This window comes from Actinia tenebrosa, unplaced genomic scaffold, assembly GCF_029948245.1.
Source record: "Actinia tenebrosa isolate PJP-AT-01 unplaced genomic scaffold, QUT_ActTen_1.0 PGA_scaffold5__44_contigs__length_20552954, whole genome shotgun sequence".
NCBI lineage: Eukaryota > Metazoa > Cnidaria > Anthozoa > Actiniaria > Actiniidae > Actinia > Actinia tenebrosa.
Genome location: NW_028292582.1, coordinates 17,132,654 through 17,156,230, shown reverse-complemented (window position 1 = coordinate 17,156,230; position 23,577 = coordinate 17,132,654). Strand labels below are relative to the sequence as shown.

Genomic DNA, 23,577 nt, shown 5'->3' with positions numbered 1-23,577 from the left:
GGCTTTAGAATTTGTTCATGAATAAATGAATCAGTAAGTGCTTTATTGGGTTTCCTGTGTTGAGATTTGAAACAAGGCGCTTATACGTTGAGTTTCCGGTAATCGTACTAACCAGTAACTTGATAGCAGATTAACGTAACGTATCAGTGTAACGCTCGCCCTAGTAAAGGGCGTGCGTTACACTAATACGTTAAATTTGAATTATAAGCTGCTCTCGAATTACTTACATTAATCTGCTATCAAGTTACCAAATCTCAATACAGGAAACCCAAAGTACTTTATTGACTTATTTATCATTGGCGTCTTGTTTCAAATCTCAACACAGGAAACCCAATAAAGCACTTATTGATTTTTTCATTCATGTACAAATTTTAAAGCCGGGCTCCCTGTGGTTTTGCCCCAAATAATTGAAGCGTATTTTGACCTGTCGAACTTTAAGTGACTTTGGTAAGTCATTTGGTAAATTTGCTGGTTTGTACATTACCTCATGTCTTGTGGAGTCAGCAATATAAACTGTCTTTCCTCTTGTTCCTTAGCAACCTTGAGCATCATATTCATGCTAATACGACGGTTTACCATATCCTTAGGTAAAAAGTAATGCCATGTCAGTTAAAGGGGCACTTGGATGAAAACGCCCCAATTTTTGAAAGTCCGAATAATTGAAGTATTCGAAGATAATATGACTCAATTACAATTATAAAAACCAGATTAGTGAAAATTTTAGTCTGGGAGCCACTTGCTATTGAGATATTTTGGGTTAAAAGCAGAAAGAACAATAGGGTTGAGTAAATGACGTCATTTACTCACAATTTATAAGCTGAATAAAATTGATCATTTTTGCCACGACTTTTGACTGTGAAGGAAACATGTTGCTTGACTACTATCTGGGCCATATAGATAAGTTTAAACAAGTTCCAAGTCATTTCCAATTTTCATCCAAGTGCCCCTTTAACATGTTGCATTGCAAATTTAATGTATTTCCATTTATTTCTATCATGGAGAGATTGTTTGTTCAGTCTCACGAGCTATTTTGCTACAAACACTCAACACCAAAGATCAAAATGGATTTCAGCAAAGCTAGTTTCTAACATGTCTTGAACAATCAAAGCTCATCAAATTTAATCCGATCACGTAAAAGTATGCTTGAATGCTGTTCCCCATCATTTTTAGATGTTGTATAAATTGTGTGGAAAGTCATGGCACATGGTATGGAATGTAAACTGAACAAAACACATTACAAATCCAAACGTACTGTACTATCCACTCACCATGAAGACGTCAAACTCATCCAGACACCTAAAAGGAGTCTCCATTGCTTCCCACAAGGCCATGATAAAACAGATGGTAGAAAATGATCGCTCACCACCAGACAGTGACCGGGTGTCCTTGGATGCTTTCTTTGTACCTTGGTCAACATTCACCTGCAATTGGTTTTGAACAAGTTGACAAAATTCTAGAAATTTCAAAGAAAATACAAATAATTTTGTTCCAACAATGGATATGCATCTTATTTTTCAACCATTTGACTACCGGCCACAGGCAGCTCAAGTAGTAATTTTTCAGGTAACTTACATGTCATCTGAAATAATGAATCTGAGATAATGTTTTGCCCTTTTGGCAATGAGGCAATGATAGTGATGTTAAGTTTGGGGGATGAGGTCAAAAGTCTCAGGCACCTAACATCACCAAATAAATCACTACAGTCCTTGGCAATTCAAACTTTTTAAATATGAAGGTAAATAAACAACAGTCCCCCTGCAAACCAATGCAGCTCAATTTTGGAAGATAAAACAATAAACTGTACTTCAAATTAAGCCGTTCTGGGAATTAGTTTAAGGCCAGCTGTGTATTTAAAAATCTTTACAAATTTAATTCCCAACAAAAAACGTCCTGTGGCTACGGCTTGGACATAATGCTTTGCACTGTACCTCAAGCTGCAGACTCTCCTCTGAATGGTCAAATCTCATTCTTCCAGAGTAACCTCGCTGGGATAACATCATTTGAAAGAAGAACTTAGCTCGAATAGCTATGAATTTGCGATAATCCACATAAGCAGTCGTTCTCTTTTTTAATACTTCCTCTAGACGCTAAATGGGAGAGAAAAAAAGACGAGATGCTAAAAAGGACAACAGAGTTGAGATTTGCAGGTCTGGCAGGCTATAAAAGCATGTAGGTTGCAAACAGAGTTTACAATGAACTTTTATGGTGTCAAATCCCATTCTTCAAGTAATATGATTGCAAATATTCATATCCAAGCTTGGCCAAAAAGGACCATGCACAGAATGCAATACCAGGTTATTCACTTTATAACTTTTAAGGTTGGTGTAACATTTTCATCTACTATAGAATGCTCCATGTTTGCTATTTCAGAAAAGAACAATGGACAATCCTCTTGATGAATAGTCTACTCAAGGCTGAAGACTATTAAATAGGGCAAACAGTATTCTAAAAGATACATTTCAAGATACAGCAGTTATATGAGCAAGTACCTTGTGATAACGCCTTAAGTTTTTCATGGATTCTTTAGTTTCTAAATACTTGGTCTTGGCTTCATGGTATTGCTGTGTCACCTCTTCATGTTTGCCATGACTAAACAAATATAAAGTAAAAAAAAGAGTGTTAATATTATTTCTGAGAGTATATGTTTGTAAATCGGAACTTTTGAGGGGAGTGAGTAAAATAGAAAACAATTGAGTAAAACATGAGGCATTAAAAAACAGTGAGATGAAACTAAAACAGATGAAAACGATAGAACAAATATTAATCTTATTGGAAAAGATATCTACTAAATTGTCCTCACAAACGAAGAGTACCTTTGTTAGTTTCAACAGACAAGTTTTACTTGGCTTAGTAGTTTGTAAACTATTAGTGTAGTATATTGCTTTTTCGTCTACAAGCTGTATTTGCCTGAGGTATGTTTTCAATGGGATCACTCTAAAATAATACTCTGTGTTTGTAGCTGTTCGTGTGGATTCAATGCTAGACCAGGTGGATCCAGGATTTTTAAAATAGGGGTGACAATTATAGGCTTAGGGAACCTTGGGCCAATAACATAGGAAACCCATGAACAATGGTAAAATAGTGAAAATAATCTCAAATGCATTGGGAGAAGACCTCCACCACCCCTGGTCTGCCCCTGTGATGCACTTGTTTATAATAATTGCATCTTGAATGGCTTTTAATTCAAAATACTGCCCTCTATTACTTTGCAGGGGTGCATACCATGCACAGTACACACACATTGTGACTTGACATGGGGTGCTTCCCATTAGCATCAAACTTTTTCTTTTATTCGATCCCATATTTTTTATCCAAGTTCTATTTACTTTTGTTCCTCAGTCCTGATTCTCCGTTCTTTCTGGTGTATTTCAGTCTCCAGACTCTTAACAGTTTTCCTCGTTTCTACTCTTTCACAGTAATCAGTAGCTTGTCCTGTGATCTCCTGTTGACATGACGGAATTGAAGCATGAGGATCAACTGGCCTACTTTGGCAATGGCTAATTGATAGTTTCAAGCAATTTTTCAAGTCTTGTCAGGTGTCCCTAGCTTTGGACAGGACAATTTAGGCATTAGTAACTAAGAAATTAAGCCTATTTGACTTTCTATGGCAATGAGTAATGGTATGACTTTTTGTAACTGCTACAAGACCTATACAGATGTACAAGAAAACTGTTTCATATTCAAGAAATAGAAAACGCATGTGTGTGCCAATAAAGTCTTAAAGCATGCTGATATAGATGGAAGGAATGTTTATAAACATTGCTATTAGGATGTAAAAATAATGCAAACCATTTTAACAAATAATAGGTTTTGTCACTTTGCTTTGTTGGATTGTCCGATAGATTTCTGGTTGGCAATCAACCAAAACAAATTTTGTCATCAAATCCCCACCTATTAGGACACAGCAAGTAATTTTTTTAAATATAAAATACAAATAATAGCTGTTATTTTGAATAGAAAGTGCTCCCAATCAATATTAGAAGCATTCTTTATAATAGTTATTTCATAAATTAGTACTAATGTTATGATAAAATAAATTACAGTGGATAGTAACACTGCCGATACCTCAACATGTTGCTGAAAATTTCTGAGTTCTATCTCAGCTTTCTGAAAGGCATCGCTAGCTTCTTTGCACTTCTTTTCAAAATGGGACTTGTTGTTCTTCTGCTGGGCTATTTTCATTGTGATTTCATCTTGTTGTTGCTGATAAATTGTGAAAATATTAATTAACATATTACATTTTTTCACTGTGCCCATGACAAACAGGACTAACACTGGGGTTAGCATCAGTCCAATTCACTTCTTTATTGAGTCTTGTCCAAATTTGTTGTCTAGCTTTACTTGTAAACGAGAAAATAATCTCATAAGGAAATAAAATATTATCCGTAGTTATAAAAGTGAATAAATAGGCTTTTGTATGTTTTTGATGAGTCTTTAAGAGTGACTGTCTGTAACGATCAAGCAAAATTCAAAATCCGTGGCAAACTTCGAAAAATCGATTTCGCTCATACTTTCAAGTTAGTTAGGGTAATGTATCCTAAGAATCGCTGTATAGTTGGTTTGATCAAATAACGCTTTATTATGGAGAAAAATGGAATTTTTCAAACACTCCCGAAAACGCCGTTCGCGACAGTAAATTTTGACTCAACTTTCGCGGCTGCTGGACAAAAAATAAGCAACACTGGGAATTAAAACAACCCATATTCTTCAAGAGCAATCTATTGAGTACGATATACGTGACTTTGGGATCAATTGTACAATTTTAAGATAACAAAATAATTTTATTCGCTAGACGTGTGTTTAGAGTATCAAAAAGTAGGTCTTACAAAAATATTCATTCTGAATGTGCTTAACCTCTCAGTCGCGTGAAACTTCGCTGGTTCATTATTCAGATGTTGGTCTTTCTAGTGATGTAAAGAAATCTTTGGGCAAATGATTGTGTGTCACGCAGTATGTCTTCAAACTTTGGTCAAATTACTCATTTCTGACCTCTGGCCGCTTTCTATAACAGACAAGATACTAGTGTTTATAAGTAAAATATAAACTCAAAAACAAGCCTAAAACACTTTTATAGCCTTAAATAATGTAGCTGTTTAAGAATTCTTACCTGGCAAACTCTGAAACCTGGATTTTTATGAATGTTTTTAGACACAACATCGATCTGGTTTCTTTCATTACCGACTCGAACTTGTCAACGGCCGAGTGCCACAGGGAGCCCAACCTTTCTTGTTGTGGTGCAAAACACAGGAAACCCAGATTGATTAAAAAATCGTTTTAATTTGTTTTAATGATGATGCAAACACACACAATAAAAAATTTCACAACTATTCCAGTAAAACTTGCTGAATTACATGATAATCTATAATATGAATGACTAATAAAGAGGGGGAAAACCTGCAGTAGAACCTTACTAATGGTAACAGTTCTAAATTGATTTTAAAGAAGTTGAACCGTATACACTACATGCAATTTTTCTGCTCGGCATGTCATCATAAATGATCACCGGCCTCTAAGGTTCATAATTAGTACCGAACAAATGTATGTGACAGAGGCACCCACGATTTTATTGGAGTAGATGCAGAACATGAAAATCTTTGGAAAGTTTTTACGCATCCTTCTTCGGAACAGGTGAACAGCGTGTCATCATCGGTATCGCTGTTTTCCTTGCGGGAATCTGTAGTGGTCTTTGGTTTGTATTTCCTACTTTGTCTAGGTATGACATCGCAGAAATCTGGAACCTGGTCATCAGAATACTCCATCTTCCTAAGGGTGGGTAAGGCTAGAGCTGACGATGTCTTCGTTGTTTCAAATTTCGTGTTGGGTATCTTTTTTCCTTTTCCAACGCCGTATGCTCTCCAAACCACAATGTTACGCTTTTTGAAGATAACATCATTGTCAAGGCTTACACCTTGCTCGATGGTTACAGACAGTCACTCTTAAATACTCCATTTTACAGTTCCATTCAGTGACCACGAATAATAGTTCCAAGCTGAAGGTGGGGTTGCCGCGCTTGATAAAAACTATAGTTTATCATGCGCGGTAACTCCAGCCTCGGCTAGGAACTATTATTCGTGGTCACTGAATGGAACTATAAAGAGGAGTATTGGGGCTTGGTTTAATTAGTTTTGGTGAAAGTACTTGAAAATATGTAGGACTCAAGATGAATATAATTTGCATCCAAAGCAAAAATTTTGAAACAGCGAAGACATCGTCAGCTCTAGCCTTACCCACCCTTAGGAAGATGGAGTATTCTGATGACCAGGTTCCAGATTTCTGCGATGTCATACCTAGACAAAGTAGGAAATACAAACCAAAGACCACTACAGATTCCCGCAAGGAAAACAGCAATACCGATGATGACACGCTGTTCACCTGTTCCGAAGAAGGATGCGTAAAAACTTTCCAAAGATTTTCATGTTCTGCATCTACTCCAATAAAATCGTGGGTGCCTCTGTCACATACATTTGTTCGGTACTAATTATGAACCTTAGAGGCCGGTGATCATTTATGATGACATGCCGAGCAGAAAAATTGCATGTAGTGTATACGGTTCAACTTCTTTAAAATCAATTTAGAACTGTTACCATTAGTAAGGTTCTACTGCAGGTTTTCCCCCTCTTTATTAGTCATTCATATTATAGATTATCATGTAATTCAGCAAGTTTTACTGGAATAGTTGTGAAATTTTTTATTGTGTGTGTTTGCATCATCATTAAAACAAATTAAAACGATTTTTTAATCAATCTGGGTTTCCTGTGTTTTGCACCACAACAAGAAAGGTTGGGCTCCCTGTGGCACTCGGCCGTTGACAAGTTCGAGTCGGTAATGAAAGAAACCAGATCGATGTTGTGTCTAAAAACATTCATAAAAATCCAGGTTTCAGAGTTTGCCAGGTAAGAATTCTTAAACAGCTACATTATTTAAGGCTATAAAAGTGTTTTAGGCTTGTTTTTGAGTTTATATTTTACTTATAAACACTAGTATCTTGTCTGTTATAGAAAGCGGCCAGAGGTCAGAAATGAGTAATTTGACCAAAGTTTGAAGACATACTGCGTGACACACAATCATTTGCCCAAAGATTTCTTTACATCACTAGAAAGACCAACATCTGAATAATGAACCAGCGAAGTTTCACGCGACTGAGAGGTTAAGCACATTCAGAATGAATATTTTTGTAAGACCTACTTTTTGATACTCTAAACACACGTCTAGCGAATAAAATTATTTTGTTATCTTAAAATTGTACAATTGATCCCAAAGTCACGCATATCGTACTCAATAGATTGCTCTTGAAGAATATGGGTTGTTTTAATTCCCAGTGTTGCTTATTTTTTGTCCAGCAGCCGCGAAAGTTGAGTCAAAATTTACTGTCGCGAACGGCGTTTTCGGGAGTGTTTGAAAAATTCCATTTTTCTCCATAATAAAGCGTTATTTGATCAAACCAACTATACAGCGATTCTTAGGATACATTACCCTAACTAACTTGAAAGTATGAGCGAAATCGATTTTTCGAAGTTTGCCACGTTTTGCTCGATGGTTACAGACAGTCACTCTTAAGTTTTACACTCAAAGAATACTTGAAAGATTTACAGTAAACTCGCCTATGAACTGACTTGCCTACCCAAACTTGCCCACGTATAAAATCAAGTTGATTTGTAGGCACTGGGGCTCAAGTTCCCTGTAATTCCCTGTAATCTTGAAATAAGTCTTGGTTTTTATCTTTCTTTATAATGTTTATTTTCGTTAAAGGTTTTATATAATTCTCAAACTTGGAATCTTGACGAAACTTGATTTTACACGTAGGCAAGTTTGGGTAGTTCAGTCCGTAGGTGACATGCTAAACTAATTTTTTTATTGATGGAATGTTTTAAAAACCAGTATTATCCCTTATTGATTGTGAATATTTGTTACCAAAGTGTTGCCTACCTTTAGAGGATCATGTTTCTCCATTACTTCCTGCATTTTTTCATGGTGATGCTGTTTCTTCAGTTCCTGTTTTTGAACAGCTTCCTGTGCCTTTTCAAAGTCCTCCTCTAGTTGTGTCAACTTGAAATGAAAATAAAATGGCAAGGCAAGGTCAAACTATGAAAACTTCAAAGCTGGAAACAATCATGGAATGAATGAATGGAATATCAAAGAATGTACACAGACTACTGGTATTGGAAATCATTCTGATTGACTGAATCACTAAATAAAAGAATGATTAAATATATAAATAAGTATTAATAACAAACTATAACAAAAATGGTTAATGATTATAAGGAGCCTTGATAGTCTGAGGGGATTAATGTGCATTTTCAACTGCTATCTATATGAGAATTAGGAAACCAGTCCCTGCATTATCAAAATAAAATAATTGCATCCTTATCTTTTTTTAGTTTTTTTAAACGCAAGACTATTCCATAGTATGTGTTTCAAGCTTTAAAAATATGATTTTTTGAATACCTGTGATTTTAACTCTTCTATTTGCTGGGTATAAGATGCCCGTTCGTCTTCCTGAAGAATTTAAGAAGTCATGATTAGCATAGGTAATCGTATGGGGCTGAGTAAAATTAAGAATAAATTAATTTCATGAGTGTTTTCCAAGTTTTGAAATTGCTCGAGTCATATCATATAAAGGGCAAAATTCAACGAAAAAATGCATTGATCCTGAACTATCAAATAGCTTCAATTCAAATGTAGTTATGGTTCAAACAAATTTTATTCAGAATTCAAACATAAAAGATTGGGTCAAAAACCATAAAAATATGCATAAAACTAGATTCTTATCAACAAAGTTTTTAATCTGAATCAGAATATAAAGGAAAAAGCCGATTAAAGTGGCGTTTTGACTGATTAATACCAGACCAAGATGGTTGTGCTATATACGGTCAAAAAGAGCTATGAGGTTTTATACATTGGCTTTCTAATATTGAGCTTTGTGGAATAGGCTCCTAGGCAAAATTTGAAAACTATGCAGCAGCAGTAAGGGGGACTCGCGGTCAATGTCAAAGATTTACGGGTTTTACAGGCGGTTTAAGGAAGGCGCCGGCAGCGGGAATAAGCCGCGCGCCGTGTCCTTACTGCTGCTAGTTGTCGAACCGCAAACGGAGGTTAAAACATCCTTTACATATAGATGGACACCATCACAAGCATTCGAAATAAAACTGTGCGCCGACTGCGAACTCAGGTGTTGGATCGCCTGGATGCTGACTTTGCCTTCACAACATTTATGGAGGGAGATACGGACGAGACGATGACAGAAGAAAGGGCTGAAAGAATAATTAACTTAATACCCGAAGGTAACTACCGGTTGGAGCTAACGTTCATAAAGTATTTAGACGGCGAGTGGATGATAGAAAAGGGGCGCAATCCTATCAGGGCGTCTGGTAAGAAGGACCTGTTTGTCTTAAACGAAAACACACGCCCGGGAGCATTGGTAGGAATAGACATGCTGTTCTACGAGGTTGCTTACCCGGTTACCGTAGTCATTTACGGTGCGTACGAGATAAAGACGCCAGACGTTAAGAAGTTGAAACCGATGCGACATCCCGGTAACTGCGTAGGGAAGTTAGTAAGAGAGTTCTTTGAAGACTCCTCTCGGGGCGGTAAACTGACTTTAAAGAGAAGAGAAGCCATCAGGAAATGGGAAAAAGATACTAATAGGACCGGAGGGTCGATAGACAACATCAAGAAGTTAGAAACGGCGCTGGAGAGGCGAATCCATGTGAAAGATATTACCGACGGCTTCATTTACTCCGGGACGCATAAGTACGGCGGCCGTGGTGCGCCTATCGTAATTTACCAACACAACGGGCATGCGTGGCGAGAACTTAGATTCCCACGAAAAAAAGAAACCAAGGTCTACAAGGAGTCGCCACTTGCAGATTTAATCCACGAGAACTCCGTTTGGCTAATGGATTCAGAAGGAAGTCAGTTTATGACGCAAGACGGTACTCTTTACCGCCCCGAAGTTGAACACCAGCGCATCCAAAGCGCGTGCGAGACCTTAGGAGAAGACTTCTCAGACGAAGTGCTTAGCTCCCGTAGTTTGGACTTTCTGGCTGCCAAGAAAAGAAACGGCTGGAAACCCACGCCGGCAGCGTTCAAAGACGTAGCCAAAGCATGCGTAGAACACGGCCACGGAGGCCTATGGAACATGGAGTACGACGAAGACGAATACGTGTCGCTGGATATGAAACATTGCTATCCTGCCAGTTTCAAAGGCCTCGGCGATTGTAAGGAATATTACGACCGTTACGGACATCCGGACTCCCAGTTCTTCCGCGTGGCTTTAGATGGTAAGTACGATGCGCCAGCTACAGGATTCGTTAGATTGACCAGTTGGAAATTCGCAAAGAACTTGCATCCAATAATCTACGCGTGGTATGGAAAGCACTTGCAGGAGAAGGAATGGATACCCATACCGCTGTTGAAGTTCTTCGAAGAGCGTAAGCTGCTTACCTACGCGGCGCATGAAGCTATACTTTGTCATAGCGCCTTTACACAATGGCTCCCAGAGCACAACTCCACAGCGCGAATTGTTATAGGTAAATTCACACAGGGCGCTAAAGAAGGAGAAAAACATATGCAGCGACGCCTGATAACAGACGAAGGAGAGTTAAGCTTCCTTATTAAGCGCGCCCATGAACAAGGAACAATGGTGTCTGTGGAGAAATGGGACTACTTCATAGAAGGTCAGAAAGAACAGAAATGGAATGCATTGTGTTACTACCAAGACCATCGACCGCAATATTACCACCTGCGTGCGAGTATGTTAGCATATGCGCATATTAACCTTCTCGCGATGCTGCTGCGGTTCGACAAAGAGGACATCCCGCGCGTAGCCACGGATTCCCTATACGTGAAACCGCACGTCTTAGAAAAGATGCAAGAATTCTACACCGACGATGAATTAGCAGAAAGTGGCCAATGGCGCGTCAAAGACGAAGAAATAAAAGCCTGGAGAGAACGCGTAGAATATCACGGAGATAATACTTGGGGCGTCGTAATGCCCACAATGAGGCCCATGCCAACCGTAAAGGACCCCATTTCCTACCAACGCTTCTCTTACCTTTACGGTACGGGAGGCAGCGGTAAGACTACGCGTGTGTTAGAACTCTTTCCGGCCTTAAAGGTGCTAACGCCAACGCATCGTTTGGAAAGGGAACTCTGCGGTATGGGCCACGACGCTCAAACGTACCACAGCTTCTTCCGTTGGAATGGCCAAAAGTGGGTACCAGAAGCCATCCACGACATACCTCCGGTGATACTTTGGGATGAGATTTGCACCGTACCTTTGGAAATCCTCAAAGAATTCGTAGAGTTCCTCCGTGGAAAGTGTCAAGTAATATTCGCCGGAGATCCCTGCCAGCCTCCTCCAATAGCCGGAGAGATGCCCCACGAATGGCTAAAAGGAATGGTAGACCATGCGGAGGAAATTAACACCGACTACCGCAGCAAAGACCAAGTACGTAAATTAAAGGCGGAATTAAGGGGCCTTAGCGACGCGGAACAAAACAAGATACTACGTAAGCACATACGAGCGAAGAAATACGAGGACTTTCTATACGCCTGGCATCCAAAGGATTTGGTGCTAAGTAGTAAGCGCGCGGCACAGTCTCGCATACAGAAAGACCTGTTCGAAATACACCAGGAGCGCTTTCCTAGTCATTTGGTGCCTGTTTGCTACAAACCCCACGATACCCGCATGCAAAAAAGAGACGTCTGGGTACCTGGTACCGACGTTCAACTGCAGAACGCTGTAACGCACGATAAAGCCTGGGTACCCATAGAAAAGGTGGAAAGAATTACCTCCCATCCAGATTGGCGCTTGGGCTATTGCATGACAGTCCACAGCGCGCAAGGGCTTACCATAAAAGAAACCTTATGGATCATAGACCAGCGGCTGTGTTGGAGCAACCTTATCTACACCGCCGTAAGCCGCGTAGAATATGCCAAGCAGTTAAAAAGAGCCTGGGGTCCGCAACTGCGTTACGACCGCACCCCAGAAGACGTAGCCAAAGAGAACATTGCTAAGAAACTCCTTCGCTACAAAAGACACGACGAAGAAAAAAATATGACGTTCGACCTATGCGCGGACGACGTCTATAAGAAAGGGGCAAGGTGTGCCAAATGTAACATACCTCTACTATGGAGGTTTGACCCAAATGACGATCAGCAGTTCTCCGTGGATCGCATAAATAATAAACGCGGCCATTGTAGAGGCAATGTAAGACTGACATGCCTAGAGTGCAATCGGGCGCGTGGTGCTGCGCTACTCTGAGTCTTTGGGGACTATGAGCAGCTCTTCCATGACAAATCCGCGACTTGGGCCATTTAGGTAATACAACACGGGTTGCCCTTCCTTGGTGACGGACTTCGAAATCTCATACGTTTCCAAAGACCAGTTAGGATCCGTGGCTCTCTTACTGCCACCTTCGAGTTCCCCCGGCTGATAGAGGTATCTGACCACTATGTCGCGGGGTAGCTTTTTTTCCTTCAGTCCGACCGCCCTTGAACTTCTGACGTAGGACTTGTGTTCCACGTGTTTCTTTTTTATGGCATCCTTGGGTTTTATTCCCGTAGCCCTGGCCGCCTCGTTGTTCAAAGCCGCGACGACCTGGGGGAGCCGCTGTGTCCATTCCCTGTTGCGTTTGGAGGGATCTTCCAGCTCTTTCCAATATTGGTATCCAAAGAGACGCTCAGCCAGGGTCTTATTGAATCTTTCGACGATGCTCTGACCCCTGTGGTACTCAGCTTCAGCTCTTCTAATCTTAGTGCTGTGGTCTTTCAGGGTCTTAGTAACCACGCCCATGAACTCTGTCCCCGCATCCACTTGCAGCAGCTTAGGCCATTTCAAGACGCGCTTATAAATCCTACCTAGGGCTTCTGCGACTTCCCCAGAATCCTTGCTGGTTATGGGTTCGGCGTCCTTGTATCTGCTTGCGATATCAACTACGGTCAAAGCGTACCTATAGGTCTTTCTTCTCACCTTGTCATGTGGTAAGAAAAGCAAATCTGCCTGATGAACTTCGTTGGGGGCATTTACGGTAAAGCTGGGCCTGGGAATGTACTTCGGCACGGGAAGATAAACCTGCCAGATGGTTTGTTTTTTCAACCAGTTCTTAGCCGTTTCTTCTGATACCCTGGCCGCGGTCGCGAGTTTCTTGATGGCCGACGCTCCTTTCCAATAGCCTTCAGGCCCATAGTAAATCCTCTTCAGTTTATCCTCTACGCGGCCCATTATATGAATTTGATTCAAGCGAAGGATAGGACAAGATTGATCTTGCGTCCGTTAAAATCCACCGTCTTTCCGTCCACCTTAATGGTGATGTTTATGCTTTCTACCAAATTAGACAAGTCATAGCTCAAAGAAATGGGAGTGTATTCTACCAGGTCAAATGGATTACGTTTGGGTAGAAACTTGGACATAAGAGAAGACTTTTCTCCATTGTTGTAACTATGGACTAAATCGCAATAGACTTCGTAAGAGGATGCGACTTTCCATTTCACAGGTATGGCTGTGTTGGTAATTGTCTTGCCCGAGGCACATAATAAAGATCCCAATGGGTCAGACTTTCCAAAAGTCATTGAATAATTTGACATATTATGTTTGAGGGTCATTTCGTGCGGCAATCCTGTGGTGAGAGTATAACCGTGTTTTGCTAATTCCTTGGCCAGTGTGATTGGTGTATAATGTCCATCGGGCAGCAATACGGCTTGATAGTTAGATCCTCCTGTATGCTCAGTGACTATGCCCCTAATCAGGTTATACCAAGAATTGTACAAAGAACAACTTATGAGCCGAACCTTATGGGCTTTAATGGGGGGATTTAAATAAGTGGTAAAGTTATTTTTATCGCTTTCCAAAAAGACGATCATTATATTAAATACGCCAAAGCTACGCCTCCCGCCAGCCCTGCGACTCCTACGAAGACCAACTCATTGTCTTTTTGTTTCTTAGAAGGCTGGTAGTAATTCTTGAACTGAGGCTTTCTCATTCTAAAGTCGGGATGCGCCTGCGCATAGAGCTTAAAGGCGTAGTCTGTGTTTTCAAAGTTCTTATCCGCCTGCATTTTGTCTTGGTAGTTCTTGTCCAACCAATCCCTGTAAGCTTGTCTTTTTTCATTCCAAGCCGCCACGTCTCGCTGATATTTCTCCAGCGCTAAATCATGCCTTTTCCTTTCGGCGGCTAAATCTCCGCTGCGATCACCTCTAACTAATCTATCCAAATACTGACCACCATAATTAGCTCCAGTGAATGCTAAAGCTGCAATAACTCCACCTGCGACCACGCTAGCCATTATATGTTAGGCAGGTACTTTTCCTTCTGTAGGTAATTCTTTGCCATGATAGCCCCGCCTACGGCAGCGGTCATCTTAGCAAAATTAGCGAAGCTCTTGCTTGGGTCTTCAGTAAAGTCTTCTTTGAGCACTTTCTTACCTACCCAACCAATACCCGCAACGATGGAAGTAATGATAGCTGCTTCTTCAACAGTTTTCAATAACGCGGTCGACATTATATTACAAAGCGAGAAGGAAAATCTAGGTCGCCACGGGTGATAAATCTACTCCATTTCAGGGATCTTACTTTTTCTAACAGCCGGTTCCACAGGTGCGTGATATGTTGCGGCCTCCCACTTTACTTTTGGCTTCGTAGCCCGCCATTGTAAGTAGAGGCTGCCTGCTGCTATAGCGACTCCTAACGCGCCAATGACGTACCCAGGATTAATAAAGGATTCCTCTTCTTTTTCCTCCACCTTTTCTTCTTTTTTGGCTTTGTTCTTCCTATTCATCTCCGCGAGCTTCTTACCGGCAGCGACCCTGCCTGGAGATTTAGCCTTGGTAATCTTGGTATCTTCTATGGGTGGTTGTTCTTCGGTGCCACTCATCTTATATTAAGGGACTTGAAGGACTTGACAAGTAACTTGATGACGACTTGACAATGACTTGGCAATGACTTGACAACGACTTGACTAAGTACTTGAGGTGACTTGACAACGACTTGACTAAGTACTTGAGGTGACTTGACAACGACTTGACTAAGTACTTGAGGCGACTTGATCAGGTACCTCAGCAAGTGCCGCCTGGAAGACCTTTTCGACTTCTCTGTCCTTCTTGAAGTCCTTCCAAGAGGCACCAAAGGTGCCCGCAAGTTCCTTCAAGTCGACATGCTGAGCTACGTGAAGTGCCGCAGAGGCGACTGCCATTAACTTACCGCACTTCAAAGACAACCACCCGCAGGTTATCTTAAGTTCTTGGGCGATGACATAGTCATCACTAATGTCCTTCCGCAGTTGCTCCACGTCGTCTATGGGCAGCGCAAGTCCGAGAAGCTTGGTGGCCAGCTTAATGGCTGAGTCTGCTACGGCGTCCGTGGTCTTACTTGCAAGGGCGGCCTCGTACCTCTTATGGAACTTCTTAACCTCCTCTTCCGACAACTTATTAACCTGTTCATGGGTAAGTTCCTTGCCTATCATTTCTTTACACTTCCCAGAAGACACAAGAATGTTAAGTTGTTCCTTGAGGTTACTTTCATCTAACTGTGTGGGGACTTCATCTAAGAGTTGCTCAATATCCATATATGTTAATGGAATACGGAAACCTCAAAGAGAAGATCATCTTGGAATGTTGGTGCGTCTTTAAATGCCGCATGTATTCGTGTAACTGTTCCTTGGATATCTCACCGCCGTAGTCGCTTAAGATGGTTTCCAGGTCACTCCGACTCGGAGTATAAAATACTACGAGAGAGCCTATGTTTTCCCTGAAGGGCTTAGAGACACTGGTAAGCTGCTGGGAAAGCAACCAAACGCTGATATTGTCATGCCTACCACTAAAGTCAAGCTTAACGAGCTCGGAGGTGCGCTTTTTTACGTCGTCCCCACAGGCAATGTCGTCCAATATGAGTAAAGTCTGTGTATCTTTGGGGAATTGCTTGTGCCAGAACTTAAGATGGCTGGATAACTCGTTAGGATCTAAGATATCTACAAAGAAGTCGTCGTCTTTCACTCCTATGCCCGTCCAGGTGCGGTTATTCACGTAGGTGGGGCATAATAGCACGATGTAGTCGAAGCGGTATCTAAAGGGTCCTAATAGCTGCTCTACCACGAACTGGGTCTTTCCGCAGCCGGTGGGTCCTACTATCAGGGCATTGCAGGGAATATGGTTCGGATCCATTATATATACGATGGACCCAGTGGACGCAGTAAGAAGGATTGCCGGCGACGCAAAGGATAAAAGAGACACCATAGAAATGCAAAGGGAGGAGATCGGTCGGTTAAAGGAGCGCGTGCAGGAATTGTACGATGAAATGTGCGGTCTGAAGCGTGCAGAACGGTTTGGCGCGCTGATAACGATGGCGACGTGGGCTAAGGAGTCCGTTAAGGACTTTATGCGATATCCCCTGTAGAATGTCGACGTTTAGGTTAAATCTTTGTTAAGTATATGCTATTTAAAAAGTGTCTTAGAATGTTGACAATAAGGTTAAATCTTTGTTAAGGATGCCTGGAAACTATTTAAAAAGTGTCTTAGAATGTTTACAATAAGGTTAAATCTTTGTTAAGTCGCCCATAAGCTATTCCAAAAAATGCCTCAGAATGTTGACAATAAGGTTAAATCTTTGTTAAGTATGCGTGGAAACTATTTCAAAGAGTGTCTCAGAATGTTGACGTTTAGGTTAAATCTTTGTTAAGACGTGCCCTTCAAAGGGGTTGTTATTTTTATTTATTATTATTAAATATCCCTAATTATTCTTAATAATAATAAATAAAAATAAGAATGGGATTTGAGACTCTTTGCACAAACCCAACTTTACTATTTTAAGCCGCCTACTAATCCTTACGGGCTTTCCACATATACTTAACAAAGATTTAACCTTATTGTTAACATTCTGAGACACTCTTTGAAATAGTTTCCAGGCATCCTTAACAAAGATTTAACCTAAACGTCAACATTCTGAGACACTCTTTGAAATAGTATCCGGGGCAAAAGAGTCCATTAAGGACTTTATGCGGTATCCCATATAAGGGTTATTAAATCCTTATTATATATGGAGTGTGAGCGGTGTAACAAGGAGTTCAGCAGCAAGCAAATGTTAAAATACCACCTGGAAAAGAAGGTGTGCGCTAAGAAGGCACGCGAAAGGCGTTGTAAGGAGTGTAATCGACTCTTTAGCAGCGCGCAGATGTTGGATTACCACGTTGATAACCGCGTGTGCCTAAAGAATGTATGTGAGCGCTGCGAGGAGGACAAGAACGACGAATGGCATCGACATCGATGCCGCGGTAATTACGACCTGCTAAGCGTGGCTTGCGAGGAACACGGCGACGTTGCTGCACGATGTTGCCCAAAGGAAACCCAAAGGAAGTTAACGCGCCGGAAGAAGGAAATTGACCAGCGCTTTGCGGAGTTTGACTGCGTCGAAGGCGTAAGGTGGGAGAACAGGGAACATTGGGAGGCAACTTGTGAGCGCTGCGGCTGTCAAAGAAGTGACCAACATATTTGGCAGTGCCTTTACGACGGCCAAGGCAGCTTTAAAGAGTACTTAGATCGCTTTGAGGCCTGGCATGTCGGCAATGAGGCGGCAAGGAAAGCCCGTAGAAGTTAGAAAGGACCTAAGATAGTAAAGTAGGGTTTGCGCAAAGAGTCTCAAATCCCATTCTTATTTATATTTATTATTATTAAGAATATTCGATAATAATGAATTAAGGATATTTAATAATAATAAATAAAAATAAAGACCCCTTTTAAGGGCGCTTGCATAATCTAATAATAATAAATAAAGATAAGAACCCCTTTTAAAGGTATATGCTAGCCTACGCAGCCGCCTTTCTGGGAGGCATTCTAATTACCCTTTCAATATATGGACTGTATTACTTGCGAACTACCTGCCGACTGCATTACCCCTCGTAAGCCGCCGCGTAAAAAATACACCTGCCTTCATTGCGACAGGGTATTCTCCGAAGGATCCTTTGTGGGGCATTGGTGCTCCGCGGATCCTAAAGCGCAGCGGGCGCTTAACTACAAAGAGGAGATGGAGTGACTGTTCTTTCAATGTCAAACTTCCATCGGCCATTTACCTTACCATAACTGCGTAAGTGGGTGAATTCCTCGCCCTGAATTACGTACCGCACGCAATCCGGCGCCCAAAGGGAATATTCCTTGCCTTCTAAGTCTTTGAGGACTAACCGTAAACGGTCGATGTCTTCGAAGACGACGTAATTTTTTATTTCGTATGCTTTGCCGTGGACAAGATCACGCCAATGAATTAAGTTGAGCTTCATTATACCTATGAAATATTTTTAGGTGCGTTTTCAAAGTGTCGTAGGATTTGAACCGCTTTACGCAGCCCTTACAGGGAATACGAATGCCGTCCGCATAATCCATGAGGGCACGACAGATGACGTCGTAATCGTTGCTAACCATAGTTAGGTAACCATTTACGTCAAGCTGCGCAATTTTTTTGGATTGCTTTGCAGACAATACGCCGTTTCCTTTTGGGGTTTTCAACTCAATACACAACCCGCGGTATTTCTTATGCGCATTTAGGATTAAAAGGTCTGGCTGGCCGGCTTGGTAGCCTTTTCGCCAGCAGGTTATTCGCTTGCTGTCAGAATCCTGCAGCTCGCCAAGGCCTGGTGCTATGATGAATTCAGGGTAAAACCTACGTATGTAGTCGACTACCTTCGCGTGTAGGTCGGCTTCATTTTCGATCTTAAATACTAACTTGTTTGGGCCGTCGAAGCGCTTGTTCATCGCATATTTACCCGTCTTTCTCAACGCGGGTAGGACTTCTTCGAGGACCCAATCTTGGAATTCTTCTGCCTTTGCCATCTTCGAGGAGAATATCAACTGATACAATCCGGATTCGTTCACATACAGGGAATGTGGGTGTGAATTGGAAGGGAGGCGATTCACCTCCATTCTAAGTTCGCTAAGCCTTACCTTGTATTTATCGCGAACGTGCACCTTAATTGCATCTTTTGGGCGTTCGTAGCCCAATGCGGCCGCTACTTCCTTTGCTTTGAAGTACAATTTATCGCCTTGCACGACTTGCAGTTTCGTACCGTTGCTTTCAAATACGCGAAGCATTGTATATTCAAGAAATATTTTAACATTGACGACTTCATTCCTCAGCCGTCCTAGTAGGCAACGCTTTTCAATTGGTTCATTTCTACGCTTAACTGCGCGTCAGACACGACGAAGACGTAGCAGTTTATTTTATCACCGTCGCCCGCGGAGGCATTCTTGGTGCGTTTGATTTCCAATGTTATGCCATCCTGCGTATTTACTAGACGGAGGCCTTGACCATGTAGGTCTTCGTCGTTAATGGTACGCATGTCAATCCACAGCGCATACTTATCATTAAAGAATTCCTCAGGGCTAATTTGGTCGCCAAACTTGCGCATGGCCTCTCTGTACACGTCTGCGGGCTTTATCCCCTGGGAGTAGACCTTGTTTGGAACGCCGTTTATGTTGACCCCCACGTTAGTAATGTTGGGGTTGTGAAAGGCCTCGGAGTCGCGCTTACCGGCTTCGTAGGGTTTGGCAAACACCAGCATCAACCCCGTAAGACTTCTTCGGGGGAGGTTAATACTTTGGTTGATAACCTCATCCGTCTTATCCAGGAAGCTGAACGTCTTATACATCACTACGTGGTCGTATAAGAATGCCTTGCCGGCACTATATTCCATACCGGCGCTACGGGCCAGCTCTTCGCTGTACACGGTCTCGTACTGCAGTTCTAAGTTGGTGATAGAATAAGGATCAACAGCCCCGCTAATTGCGCTGTCCATTCCTCCTATGACGTTCGTAGTGTCCGCCAAGGTTACTTCAAACTGTAACTCGGATAACTGTCTGGGGTAGTACACGCCATGACTCGTAATCACTTCGAAATCCAAAGGGATAACGTACTTGCTACCATAGGCGGTCTTTACCCTTGTTGCGTCTGCTACTGCGGTTGCTCCACTGGAGTCCGTAGGCGCGGGGTTAGTATCGCTGCGAAGCTTACGAAGAATAACGCTTCCAATTCCCTGCTCTATCTTTTGTGCACGGTCAAAGGCTGTTAGCCACAGATCCTTATACGTGGTGTACAAATCGTACCTATTCAAATCCAAGAGGGATTCCCCTGCGAACTTGATTCTCATCTTAGAAACGAGGTTCCTACCCACGTTATTGACGGTATAGCGCTTGTCCTTGGTGCTTGGTTGTACCGCTAGGTCAAACCTCAAAGCCAAGGTACCAGGAACTAAGACTAGGTTATCCGTTAGGCGGGGCACGCCTACGTACAGGGTTTCCCCTGGCTTAGCGCTAGAAGGGGTAAAGGTGACCCGGTGAAAGGTGCGTTCCGCTTTCAGCCCGCCAACCTGCTTAGGTAATACGTTGGGATTTAACTTTGAGCTTATCATATATAATGGAAGTAGAAGGAACGGATTTTGACCCCCTTACCGAAGAAGGCCAAGTAGACATTAACGACGAAGAATACGAGTCTTTACTTCCTGATGACAACGTTGACGGGCGGGGCCTTTTTGACAAGCTAAGACGCAAATATGGCAGCAGGGCCCGCGAGGCCTGGCGTTCCTTAGAGGATAAGTGGCAATCAAGGAACCCAGGGCGACCTATTCCAGAATATTTGGAATTGCAAAACTTGGATTCCACGGACCTAAGAACCGAAATGCTAAGGGGGCTTTTGGACGACGTAAGGGAGAAATTTCCAAATGTGGACTTGGCCCGCCTTAATTTCCAAACCGGAGATAAGGGGCAAATTCAAATCCAGTACCAAGGAAGGGATAAGTGGTATAATCTCTACCAAAGGAAAGACTTCGACAGGCTCACCAGTAATCTCCCAAAAGAAATCAAAGACGCATTAGGAAGACCTAATTTGGTGGAAAGACTAAGAGAAAACGATGAAAACACCAGCGAAGCCTTTGAAAAGTTCAAGACCCTAATGCAGCGGCAACAAAAAGGCATCGAAGCGATAAGGGAAGTCGAAGGACTAAAGGAAACAATGGAGGAAAGGGAGGCAGAATACATGCGACAAAACCGACTACTCCTCGATGCTCAAAAGAGAGAACTTAACGATAAAAACCAAAGAATAATAGAAATGAGAGAACAAACAGACAAAGCCCTACGCGATAGGGACCAAGCCCAAAAGGCCTTCGAACTTGCCCTGCAAGACCTAGACATAAGCAAGGAAGAAGCTAAGAACTTACGTACCACCATAGCTGGCTCTTTAGAGGAACGGCGGCGGTTGGTTGCCGAAATTAACACTAAGGAAGAACAAATCCGGCAAAGAGATCAGGCTATTGAAGACCTGGAGGGACAAATAGAGCGGCAGCAGGAAATAATCAATGACCAAACTCGTCCCGAAGAGGAAAGGGAGGCAGCACAAAGGGAATTAGAAGCCCTTCAGGAAAGAGTCGCGGAATTACAAGCGCAAAAGGACAACCTGGAAAGAGAATTGGGACTTACCACCAAGGAAAAGGTAAAAAGAGCTCTGGTGAAGTATGGTCTTCCGCTGGCATTTGCGGTCGCTATTTCAAGCGTAGTAGGCGTGATCTTGTCCGCGCTTAAGGCTACGGGCGCGGGCGTAAAGAAATTAGGCAATGGGCTGACGGACTTGGGAAAAAAGATGGCAGCCGGTCTTCCTGGGCTGCTGGGTAGCGTTCTTGGCCTGGCGCTTAGGGCCGGCGGAGAACTGCTAAAGTTTGTGGGGAATAACATTTGGATATTAGTCGTAGCTATTGGAGTGGTACTCCTGAAGAAGATGAAGGGTTAATCTTATCCTCGTGTATTACTGGTGGCTTATCGTCGTCGGGCATCCGAGGCGTCCTCGACTGGGGATAAGTAAAGATAGTATTCACACCGCCTTGGTAATTTGACACCAGCGGTAGGGTAGTCATAGTAGAAATGGGTTTATGGCACCAGGCAGCATTAGGGGAACTAGGACCAAGGCCATTTATTCGAAGGTAGGCAACGTCATTGGGAAGAACCTGAAGCTTCGCGTATTGACAATTAACTATCATATGAAAAGTTATCGACGTTATGTCCTCTGAGCTTTGCGGTGGGGGCTCCGACGAGAAATGGACTGGGTTCCTATTGTTATCTTTTTTTCTGTAAGGCAGTAATGGATGGTTATTCTCATCAACGATCCTAAACCCAGCATTGCACGAATACCCCGTGTTAATGCTAATAGTACACACGATCAATCCCAGGCCCCCAACCTTCGCCCACAATCCCGTGTCATACCAATGCTGTTCTAAGTATTCCTTCTCCTCCAAATAATGAAGAAACCAATCTTCCTTCGCGTGTGGGTTCATATATTTCAGGGAATAAATTCCCTTCTAAAGACTAAGCGCCGTAAGAGTGCTAATGGTTGCGTGGTTATAAACCGTATCTCTCTGATTTTCTATACTATTTATGCAAACGCTCCCGGTGTCATCTACGCGCATTTGCAGCTTTACCTTCCCATGGCAATCGGCGACCATGTGGAAAGTCCAAACCGATAGATTTTCGGCACTGCTGGGGTTGGGCTCTACGGAGAAATGCGCAGGCTCCCTGTTGTTTGTCTTATTTCTCATAGGCTGCAGTACGCCATTCTCATCCAGGAACCTAAAGCCGACGTTGGCGTGACTGCTCGTGCCAATGCAAATACTGCAAAGGATCAATTTCTTTCCTGAGTAATTCAAATTCACGGACATGCCCGTGACATCAACCCAAGATGCCTGGGTGTATTTTTTCTCGCCTGTGTAAGTCGTATAAACACAATCTACTCCAGCTACGTAGGGGTTGTTCATCGCCATATATAATAGCTCAGACCAATGCTTGCAGCGGTTAAGCCGACCTTTAGTAAGTTATGGTCATATTCCTCGGTAACCTTCTTTACTGGTTTCTTTGGTTCGGGTTTTCCTACATGCGCCTTCTTCGATGGTTTTTCTACCTCTTTTTTTGGTTTCTCTACGAAGTGAGTAATGCCCTTGGTCATGTCAGAGTTCACGTCATTCACCCCAAACTTCATATCCTTAGTAGCTCGCTGCAGCTTGTTGTTATAACCCACAACGGAATTGGTGTTAATAACCAAATTACTTGGCATCAACCAACAACCAGGCGACAAAGCGTAATCCAGTCGCACTTTAGACTGCTGCACCGCCAATTGATATCTCTGCACCGATTTAGATATGTCATTTTCTATTATTGCAGACTCAAATAAAGTTAGGAATTCTTGTTGCGTTTCCTGTGAAGCGCCTTGGGATCCAACAATGGGGTTGCGGGTATTTACCTGCGCTCCCAGGATGCAGTACACGAATGCTTCAATGCTACGGTTAATCCTGGCTAGGTTCCTTAAACCTTTTCCTTTCATTAACACAAATGGATCCCAAGTGCCGGGGTAGTTCGTTTGAATCCTGGTAATTAATGAATTATTACCCTTATTACCACCCATATCACTGAACTCTAACTCATTACTTGGGTATTCCTGATGTCCGTAGTCAGCCGGCTTCTCACCATTGGCACCCCAAACGTAAACTATACCCAGCCCATGCGTCTTACCCTCCTTATAACGAAAGTCTTCTTGCTGTGGTTTGAACTCATTAATTAACCT

General features: G+C 42.3%; 1 protein-coding gene across 1 annotated transcript in view; it reads right to left on the bottom strand.

Annotated features, from left to right (window-relative positions):
• The window catches only part of LOC116286296 (structural maintenance of chromosomes protein 6), a 57,041-nt gene that overhangs the window by 2,175 nt on the left and 31,289 nt on the right, over positions 1–23,577 (bottom strand). The window contains exons 21-28 of the mRNA XM_089038413.1: positions 8,446–8,496; positions 7,927–8,046; positions 4,066–4,203; positions 3,327–3,442; positions 2,490–2,589; positions 1,929–2,087; positions 1,269–1,421; positions 485–582 (exon numbers count right to left, since the gene is read on the bottom strand). Coding sequence (XP_088894539.1) covers positions 485–582; positions 1,269–1,421; positions 1,929–2,087; positions 2,490–2,589; positions 3,327–3,442; positions 4,066–4,203; positions 7,927–8,046; positions 8,446–8,496 — 935 coding nt within the window. The remainder of the gene's footprint in view (positions 1–484; positions 583–1,268; positions 1,422–1,928; positions 2,088–2,489; positions 2,590–3,326; positions 3,443–4,065; positions 4,204–7,926; positions 8,047–8,445; positions 8,497–23,577) is intronic.